Consider the following 10395-nt stretch of genomic DNA (forward strand, 5'->3'; position numbering starts at 1 on the left):
ATAAATTGAAACATAACATAACCTGAAATGTCTCCATATAGCTCCGCCAATGGTGGGGTGGGCGGAGAGTGATGGCCATCACTGATTATATTACTAAAAACACTGACAATCTTGAATGCAACATACCTTCCCCTTGAAAATGGCTTTAATTGCAATGCGTGCAATGAGGTAGAACCAGATTACATGAAGAGTCTGCAGGACCAGAAGTAATCCATTAAACAGCCACCAGGCCTGGTATGGGCCTGCAATCTCCCAGCTTTCGATCAAAACGCTGTGAATAATCCTGCAACAAATATGGATGTGCGTTTGTAATACAGTACATTACTTTTCAAATGTGTTAAAAAAACAAAACTATCTACTCAGTTACAATTTGACAAGCTGTACAAAAAGATACTTTTGTCTTACCAGAAAGGGAAGATGACAAGCCGAGCAATAAAAAAGCTGATGCTGAACACCACAAACAGGCCGTCACACAGCCGCTGGTATTTGGCGTAGTTGGCCAACTTAGCTGCCTGTTAACGGAAATAAAAAGGCAGTTTCTTTTGCCCACAAGGCATATACACCTTTGGAAAATACAAGGACTTTAGGTGAAAAAATGTGTTAAAAAAAAGGTATAAACTACAAATTAAGTACAGTGTTCCCTTGTTTATCGCGGGGGATAGGTTCCCAAAATAGTCCGCAATAAATGAAATCCGCGAAGTAGCCAACTGTATTTGTTTACAATAATTATATATGTTATAAGGATGTAAAACCCCTCACCATACACTTTTCTCAGACAGGCATTAACATGTCTTCACATTTCTCTCTTGTTTAAACACTCTCAAAGTTAAAATTTCGTTTGAATTTTAATGAACCTTCTTGGTTGGACACAAGAAATTACTGACTCACTGACCGTGGCTCTTCGTTGTTTGGCTGTGGTGTTTTTGTGTCCTTGTTGAAAGCGTGTTGCATCTGCCATCGTGTTTATTCCCCCCGTGTCGTACTCAGTGAGCCGAGGATTCATTTGTTCCAGCTGCGTGGCTTGCCTTGCTTTGGCGTGTCCGGGGGTCCGGCCGCGAAGCTTCTGCCTTCCTTCAGTCCGGGAGTCCGGCTGGATTCTTATGCCATTTGGGTGCAGAGAGTTTGGCGGTGTTGTGGGTTTTGTCGGGGCAGGGCTTGCGGCCGTGCAGCGTTCGGAGTCGCACGGTTGGCTATTGTTTATTGTATTGGCAGCGAGCAACAGCTCCTGTTGTGGTCATGGCTAGCTAGCTACGATCTACAACCAATCAGGAGGCAGAAAACTACAACAATCAACTTCCCACAATGCAGTTCTTCTTAAAGGGCCAGGCTAAGCCTGTAACAGCGTTTTTACGCTTTAAAATTGTTTTTGAAAAGCACTAAAATCGCGAAAGAGTGAATCCACGAAAAGTGAACTGCGATGGTGCGAGGGAACACTGTAGTTGTGCAAGTGTATAAAAAAACGACACCAAATATATCTCGTGAAGTATTATGCACTATAATGGTTTAACTCCCAACAAAGTTGATAAACTGATTAATTTAGGATTTTCTATGCATTTCATTCGTGGTATCTTACAGCCAAAGCCATGATCCATAACAGTCTGACATCCACAAGCGGACAATGCACAATGATGTCAAATTAGTGTCCCAAAGAAGAGTTGGGACGGGGAGCTGCATGACTTTTGTAACTACTGCACTGTACTAGTATGTGATATTGCATTTCCCGTATACAGTGGGAAGTGCAAATATTTTCCTATACAAAAAGGTATCAGAGAATCCAAATCCTGTTAAAATTGGATAAAATACATGCCGATGAGAGAAAGCGGCATAGAAGATGGATGGATGGAAAAAGTGCATTACAGAAGGTCCCCTTTTGATACTAGATTCACTTTTGGATTCATATAGATTTATTATACAGGAATTAACTTATTTTTATACTTGTACATTTGGTTCTGAAACTAATTAAAACCAAACCAAAATGGATTGTGTTTGAGCATCGAGGTTGAGAGGCCTATTTCTGGTTGTGCTATAACAAGACAAACTGAAACTGTTTATTTACCTCAAGGAAGATGTCTGATGCATCATGCACACACATGACCAGAGTGCCAGCTCTCAGCATGTTGTTGGCGTAGGAAAAGGTGATAAGGACAATGGTGGCCAGGTGGTGGACAAGCATGATGAAGAAATCCTGACATTTATGCAGTGGAGAGAGGAAAAGCAGAGGTGGGTCACTTGGTATTATGTTAAAACACAAGCACACGTAAGGAACAATGATTGTAAATGTGCGCACTTGTGTGCGTTACAAAACACGTCTTCAGAGTCAATGACAAATGGATGTGAAACTATTTGTTACGCGTATTTATCTTTGAGGCACTGCAGCTTTTCATTGTGAAACCTGTTTTACCAGACTTAATTAGCCATCAGGCAATTGTATGACTCAAAGACGACTGAACATTTCTACACAAAATTAGTTTCCTGTATCAATGTTGACTTACCTTACGTTTGATATCTGTGAACTGGGAAAACATCAGAGACCAATAGAAGGCCAGCTCAGCCACATAGTGATTGAATTGTTGAGGACTCTGATGCTATGGGGTGAAAACAAAAACACCTTTAATACCAGCGTTACTGAGCGGAACTGACCCACATGACATCACAATATGAAAGATATGTACCTGAAAGGGATAGTTTTCCCAGCACAATCTGGTATTCCACATCCAAGGTGACTAAGAGAAAAAACATTAAAAGAGGGTTTCATCACCAAAGCATACAATACACTTGATCATAAGTTGGCTCTGCAAGCAAGCTCAACTCACCACCCATAAATGGCGAATGGCATAAATAAAAATCCCCAAGTAAAAAGTGAATCGCCACCTGAAGAGAAAAAATAAAGAGGGAATTTTAATTTTATTTCTTTCTACGCACGCATGGATTCTGGTATGCCTTAAGTGCTTACAAATAAGAATATTTACAAAACATACATGCTCTCACAGAACTTTGTCTGCATGCTCGGCTTGTCTTGGTTGCGACGTATGCGAAACCATCTCTGTATTTTCTGTACATCCCAGTCCAGCTGCTTGGAAAGTCCATCCAGTTGCTTTGCTTCTGGACACTAGTGAGAGCACCAGAGGACAGGAATTACCTGCTTTTGGTCAGCTCTACAACTTGCAAAACACCCAAATTCCAGTAGGCAGGCTTGCACAGCCATGCGATCATATCATTACGCCTGCGGTGGCGTAACACAGTGGGCCATTTGACAGACAAACGGGCAAACTTGGGACTAATTATATACCGTTTTGGACTGATATACCCTCTCCAGGACAGCATTGGGCTGGGCTTGACGATGCACTCCCGCCTGAATCTGAAGTATGTGGGCACAGGGCTTGGCCACTAGCCTGTATACACACATACGGAGGGGGGAAAAAAAGAGAGAGTGGGGGCAGGGACACAGAAATGATGTGGTTAAGTGAGACATTTAGACAGGGCAAGAGTCAGAGAGGCTAACTATGTTGCACAGGAATACATTAACTTTTAGCCAAGTTGCTGACACAAACTGTTGAGCTTTGCCCACGAAGTAGTGTAAGTGGTAAACCATAACAGACATTTTTCAGGGCGACACAGGAAAGAAGAAATCCTAAAGAATGTAGCACCTAGTCCAAACAGAGCGTGATGACCTGTCATGTGACCATGTGAGAGACAAGAGACTGGAGGGTCTCCTGAGACCAACATGCTAATGGACGTCACAAGATAATCTTCTTCACTGTTCATCTTTCATTTGTAAACCCACCCCGTTTACCTGAAATATTTTTCCCCCACATTGGAAAAAGATGGTTTCGTGAGAAGCACAGTCTTGGTTAAGGCCTGCGCGTTTGCTGCTGACTTCCCTCTGAATGAAGCAGCTTGTCCATTAACGGTAAACTTTGCAAAACCAAAGATCAATGCGATCAAAACGAACAAAAGCCTCATTTGGCGACTCAAGTCTCCCCCTCTTGAGTGTTAAGTAACTCTGATTCTTTACAAAAAAAGTAGCAACATAAAACAGACACATCTAATCTGACTGGGACTAGCAAAAGAATCATGTGACTGACGTTTTGCTCGACTGGAGATTGTGTTGATAAAGTTGAACTGTACTGAATCTGAATCTAAATATAGACGCGTAATATATCTCGGAGTGTTCTAACGTGTGCAGCGCTCCGTGGGATCACACGAGCCAAACCATTTGGTGGTGAGTGTTGTGTTTAATGAGCAACATATGTCCCATGAAGTCCTCTACACCAAAATGAAGACTCTTGTGTACCTTTCGAACAGGAGCCTCAACACAAAAACTCCAACGGCGAGCGGCAGGGCGTAAAGTATTTCTCCCACTCGAGGGTACTCCACACCAGGTGGTGGATGCTCCAGGTCCGCCCAGGAAACATTCTCGGGAAGCCAAAATCTATCGCTCCAAAACCAGGCTAACAACGAGGAAGTCATCGAGGGAGAGACGAGAGCACCAGTTGTAAGCTAGCAAGGTGGCGTACCAAAGTCGTAAAAGCTACTCTCCCACCTCCTTCCTTCTTCCTTCTTTCCTAAGGCTCCACAGTGGCGCTAAGTAGGCATTACCGCCGCTTTACTCCTGCGAGTAAACTGTACAATACGCTATCTTGACACGTAAAAGGCACCACCCACCGCAAACTTTCAATGACGTTCTGGGTTTATTGTCGCCCCAGAGAGCGGCCGCCCACAAGTCAAGTGGGGCCAGGAAGCAACCTCTCGCTCAACTAACGTAGCGTAATCACCTGGATTTTGCTACCATAACTATATATTTAAGTGATTTTAAAGACCCTTAAGTCCCCAGCAACTCGGGATCATACTTTGCAGTGACTTTTCACACCATACCAAGCCACTAAAGTTTTATGTGGACAATATAACAGTCTATTGTACTAGGTTTGCTAAGTGGATTGGTCATATTATTAGCATGAATGGAGATTTAGCCCTAGACCAGGGGTCTGCAGCCTGTGGCTCCGGAGCCTCAGTCTCTTTTAGCCTTCTACTGTAGTTCCAAATGCTTTATGTTTCTGTATAGTCACTATGCCATCTCTTCTGACGCTGTCATGAGCCTTTCAAAGTTCTGTGTCGGAGTGGATTATGTGATTATTATAGGATTATGTTCTCTGCCAAAGTGCATTGGGGCAGTGTTTTCTGACGAGACAACTTGATGAGAAACCATGGTCAATTATTTAATTAGCTAGCTAAAGTATGTTAGCTTCCCTTGTTGCTAATGAACAATGGCAGCTAATGCGACACAGAGAGTGGTACTGGCGCTGCAATTAATCGATGTGTTACATAACTCTGCGTATGTTGATCTGAAATCGGTGGAGAAGGTTTAAGAAACATGACTAACAGAAAAGGAGCATGACAATACATTTAAGGAAACTATATATGTAGCATTACCGTCAATGTAATGGTCAAATAGGTTTTGTGGCTCCAAGTGGGTTTTAATTTGGTGGAAATGGGCCCAAATGGCTCTTTTGAGGCTGAAGGTTGCCAACCCCTGCCCTGAATGATTTAAATGTACATTTGCTGTCAGTTAATTGTGTGATTTATTTGTGGTAAATTGTTTTGGCATTTGGCATTACTGTAATGAAAAAGTGAAATATAGGCCTACTTGTGTGACCAAATAAGCCATAATTCAACAGAGGGCAACTTGCAATATTGCTCTTTTAGTTTGTGTCCCCAGAAACCCAGACGGGGGCAGCAGCCTGAGAACAATAAAGATAAACACCTGCTAAGATAACTGCAGTTATCTAAAAGGAAAAATGAAATGATTTTTAGTTCTTAGATTGAGTACGTCTGGGCAGAGCAGAAAATTCCTCAAAATATGTTCCAAAAAGTCATTATATTTGGTGAGTAGGAGAGGCCTCAGTTGTATTATGTTATTATGCATACAGTGGATTGGGGGCATATTTAGTCATTTGGGGGCCCAAGGCAAGCCCAGTCATTGGGGCCCTTCACATCCCGGTACTGCACTGACAAAAGTTTTACTCTCACCTCAATACAAGGTCTTCAGTGTGGGCAGCAGCTAGTTATATAGCCATGTTTATATACCCTCCCAAAAATTATTTAAAATATTAATGTTCATTATCTACTAACTCAGCAGATGATGAATTTAAGATTTTTCACATAATCACACTTCTTAGTAGTATTAAAAACTAGTGTGAATATGAAACAATTCACCTATTTCCTGAGCTAAAGTCTTTAAAATCCTCCTGGGGGATTATTATTGCATAACAAGTGAATCATCTCAATGCTTTTACTATAATTTAACATTAAGCAACATTTAATGTAGTTTAACGCTTTGATACGCACATCTTTGTGATGAAACGCATCACTCGCAGGCTCACCTTTATCCCGAGAACTACCTCCGCGCCTGACACTGACAGGCATGCTCCTGTCAAGAGCGTCTGGTTCTTGTCGTTGAGTGCCTACATTTGTACTTGGGACTATGAAAAAGGTTGACACCTTCAGGAGTTTTGATAAAAATTTTACTTTCTTCTCGCCTCCTTCGCTCCACTGGGTAACTCTGCTTCATCTTTCTCCACGCCACGCCAACAATTTTGTTTTTGCCGCTGTCTTCCTGAATCAATCTGCATATGCGCAGTAACATGGAATAGCCCATTGTGTGAGAAGGGAGGGGGGAGCAGTCGATACAATCATGAAAGATTAGTTTTTCACTGAGAATGGACGTTGGGATTCACCTATTCCATCTATAAAGCCCTCTAAAAAAACCTTCCATCAACATTTTATATACACACTGTAACCGTGTAGTAACAGGCACATTTATGATAACATGTAACTTACAGTATTTTGGTCATTTTAAGCATTACCGGAACTTTCCTGGGCGTATTGATTTCACAGAATGCTATTTCCGTCAACAACAGCATAGAGAACGCATTATGTGTTCGCTATGGCAGACTTTGTGAGAGCTGCCACCAACGGCTACTTTGAAACAAAAGAGGATTCAGAACCTTATCTTTTTTAGCCTTAATATATGGAGGATGAGCGACAGGTTTTAAAAGCTGAGTGGGCAAGAAGACGGGGTGAAACGTCGGCCTAAACGGGGGCTGAGAGAGTCAAGACCAGCATAAATTGGTGGTGTTAATGTGGAGCTTGCCAAGCCAGGCCAACAGAAATCGAGTGTTTCTGCTGCACTGAGTGGCACACAGTGTTACCACTGATGGAAAGGCTCCATGTATCTGGCGAGGAGGACACTGCTCCAAGAGACTGCATCGCAACAAATTGTTAGCGCTAACAAACCCTGCAGTGGTAGAAACCTTTTCCAACTCCCCAAAATCAGCTGGAAAATTTGCCTCAGGCCAGCTGGACCGGACGGACAACTGTCCATCAAGTACAGTATGTCACCATGATATCGATTGATCTGATACATGGAGGACAAAGTGCTTGATGTCACAGCTACAGTATTTACGCAGTCGATCTAGCTGTGTCACTACATCAGAAAAGTAGCTCCTCTGTGTAAACTTCTGCAATAACAATGCTACTATAGCTTGGTTAATATGCAGGTCACGGCATGTAAATAGACCATTGTTGCCGGTTTTGGAGGGTTTTTTTTTTACAGGGCTTTATAGGCGGGATAGGTGAATCCCAATTACATCCATTCTTAGTGATAAACTGCCCATCTAAAACGCACAGAAAAGGGAAAGACGTGTTCGTGTCTCACATAGGGATTGTGGATGATGGGTAAAATTTCCAAAAAGTTGCAGTTTTCCTTTAAAGACATTTAGTTGATTTGCCACCATGGAAGTGAGTATGAGTAAGTTAGAGGAGCGTCTTCGCACTTGGAAGGACATACTTTAGCCTCGCTAACTACAACGCTACATTACATTGACGACACCTGTTGCAGCTGGTAATTCTTCAGTTTGCTTGACACGAATTAAAATCTCTATCATAGGTGAAATGAATATTTTTTCTATTCTGCAGTGTTTATATCACCTAACCCTATTTCCAACAATCACTTTTAATGCAGATGTTAATCCGAAATTGGAATGTCAACGTCAAGCTAGCAGGAGGGTTTGGAGCAGGGGTCACCAACGTGGTGCCCACGGGCACCAGGTAGCCCCCCACGACCACATGCGGTGCCCGCAAGCCAGCTTTTCATTCAGGTTTTCAGTTAATAATGAAAGAACAGTAGAAAGAAATGCATTCTGAAATACAAAATGTGAGTTGTGGACACCAGCATTTTGTTAATGTTCTGGTAAAACAAGCATATTCGCTTTGTTTGGGTTTAAAATAAGCTCTGAAAAGAAATGTTCCAAAAATGAGTAGCTCTTGGCCATTTTCATTATGTAAAAGTAGCTCTCACAAGGAAAAACGTTGGTGACCCCTGGTTTGGAGGGTTAGGAATGAGCCTTGTTTTAGAAATACTATAAGAAGAAATACATTGTTATCAATTACTTGCGGATTTTTGCCATTCGTTGGTGTGCATGGAAAGTAACCACTGTGAAAAGCGGAGCTCTACTGTCTATTATGTTCTTTTCTGAGGGGAAGCTCACTGTGCCACACTTTGAACAGCCCTGGTCTTGGACCCTCTAAACAGGATATCCTTAGCTTTTTAGCAGCGATTGAGTAACCCAGTAGTTAAATCCATCTGTGATCATACTGTATGAGCAATTTCCCCTCAGAGCTTTTTGATGGAAAAAAAACAATTCTTATCATGTTTAGTTTAAAACACAGTGCAAGTGTTAATGCAAGTCGACATCCAAGCCGAACTAAGAAATAATGCAAGATTTGCAAAACCACTGAAAGTAGAGAAGGCTGCATTGGTTGATCATTGACCGAACTATGTCAATGATTAGTGACGTGTCATCCTAAATCTCTGTTTCACGAGTAGCTTGTTCAACTCAGGGGCAAGGGTTCTGTGTGGAATCTGGTGACCCATCATCATCCAAGATCTGTTGTTGTTCAAGTCCTGAGACATTTGTCACTTTGAGTCCACTTTTACATGTGCTCCAATTGCCTCCAAGGATCGCTAAAATGGCCAGCAATAAGTTATTGACAGGATCGCCATTGTGTTGCCACAAAGTATCAGCAAAACAGTATAAGATTAGGGGTGTTAACTTTTTACATGGACGAAAGCGGTCTCACAAACACTTTGAGAGGTTGCAAGTCTGCCTACACTGTATGTTTTTGAGATGTTAGAGTTACACCATACTAATAGATTCATTGATTGTTAAGAATTCTGTCAATGTTGTGCAAGTAATTGTTGATTGATCCAGTTTTCATGCAGGTGAGGCAAAATTAAGTGCCCCAGTTGGCTGCAACCAGCATTAGTCTCAACTAATGTATGCTTTAAAGAACAATACTGTGATTTTTAAGTAATATTCTAATCAAGCAAGGTTTACTTAATTTTGTCTTATGTTTTTCTACAGGACCTTGCATCAGATTGGTAGTACATTTTTTGTGTTCATAATTCATTCTTATTATTATTCTTATCATCAGATTCTGCCTACAAGATGTATGTTGTGTAATTTTTGTTGTTCTGTGTCATTAGGCCTCTCACGATAACAAATTTTGCTGGACGAGAATTGTCCTACCAATTATTGCCAATAAAAGATGTTACTGTCAACATTATTTTAAGACCATTTTTTCATTAATGCAATGATAATATCTGACATAATAATGTGAGTACACTGTATCAAAAGCAGTAAACTTTAATTTCTCAATAGTATTTAACATTGGAATTGGATTGTCAAAAGCTTTTAATTAAAAGAAATTAAGCAAACAGCATAATAAACTAAACAAAAACAGACAAAAAACAATGAAAATAAAAATGGACTCTCAGTCTCTTTGAAGAAAAATTGCACTTAAATAAAAGTCACAACCAAAAACAAGAAAAAATGGATCTCTGTGAAGAAAAAAAATGCAATAAAAACTACACACAACAATAAATAAAATGAAGTATCAAGTCTCTGTAATTAAAGTTGCACTTCACTAAATAGTGAACATTGAGTATTATTCCTTAACAGCAATTAACAGGAGAATTACTGAAGCTATAGTGGTGGTATACCTGCTGTTGCGTGGCATCACGTGGGACACAGCGGCACCAAATAATGCCAGGACTGTTTCACAGATGCAGGAAGTGGTGGTGACGATGCATAACCATGCAGGAACAATGTGCGTAGCATGTTCTATTGTCATGCACTAGACGTAAACGGTACTTGACAAGGTGTGTAAATAAGTCGTGCTGGGCTGTGGTCAGTTCGTGCCAATGCGCACTGTTTTCGGTCACCAAGTGCGTAATTCATGCATAAACAGAACGCGAACAGTGCGCAAACTAGTCTTCACGCTTTTCAGGCTTGCATTGCCACGGCGGAGGCAAAACGCGTGCAAGTGTAAGCGCCG

General features: G+C 41.4%; 1 protein-coding gene across 3 annotated transcripts in view; it reads right to left on the minus strand.

Moving 5' to 3' along the window:
• LOC129187272 (ceramide synthase 5-like) overlaps positions 1-4664 on the minus strand; it is a 10228-nt gene extending 5564 nt beyond the window's left edge. Inside the window, exons 1-9 of one of the 3 annotated variants that reach the window (XM_054786307.1) lie at positions 4295-4664; positions 3290-3392; positions 2979-3109; positions 2814-2871; positions 2673-2723; positions 2493-2585; positions 2057-2185; positions 406-512; positions 127-283 (exon numbers count right to left, since the gene is read on the minus strand). In XM_054786307.1, the coding sequence (XP_054642282.1) occupies positions 127-283; positions 406-512; positions 2057-2185; positions 2493-2585; positions 2673-2723; positions 2814-2871; positions 2979-3109; positions 3290-3392; positions 4295-4470 (1005 nt within the window). In that variant the 5' untranslated portion in view covers positions 4471-4664. Of the gene's footprint in view, positions 1-126; positions 284-405; positions 513-2056; positions 2186-2492; positions 2586-2672; positions 2724-2813; positions 2872-2978; positions 3110-3289; positions 3393-3793; positions 3862-4294 lie in introns of those variants that run through there. The other 2 variants (XM_054786317.1, XM_054786323.1) reach the window with 2 other exon arrangements.
• Positions 4665-10395: the final 5731 nt, after the last annotated feature.

The sequence above is a fragment of the Dunckerocampus dactyliophorus genome, chromosome 1 (assembly GCF_027744805.1).
Source record: "Dunckerocampus dactyliophorus isolate RoL2022-P2 chromosome 1, RoL_Ddac_1.1, whole genome shotgun sequence".
In the NCBI taxonomy this organism is placed as follows: Eukaryota; Metazoa; Chordata; class Actinopteri; order Syngnathiformes; family Syngnathidae; genus Dunckerocampus; species Dunckerocampus dactyliophorus.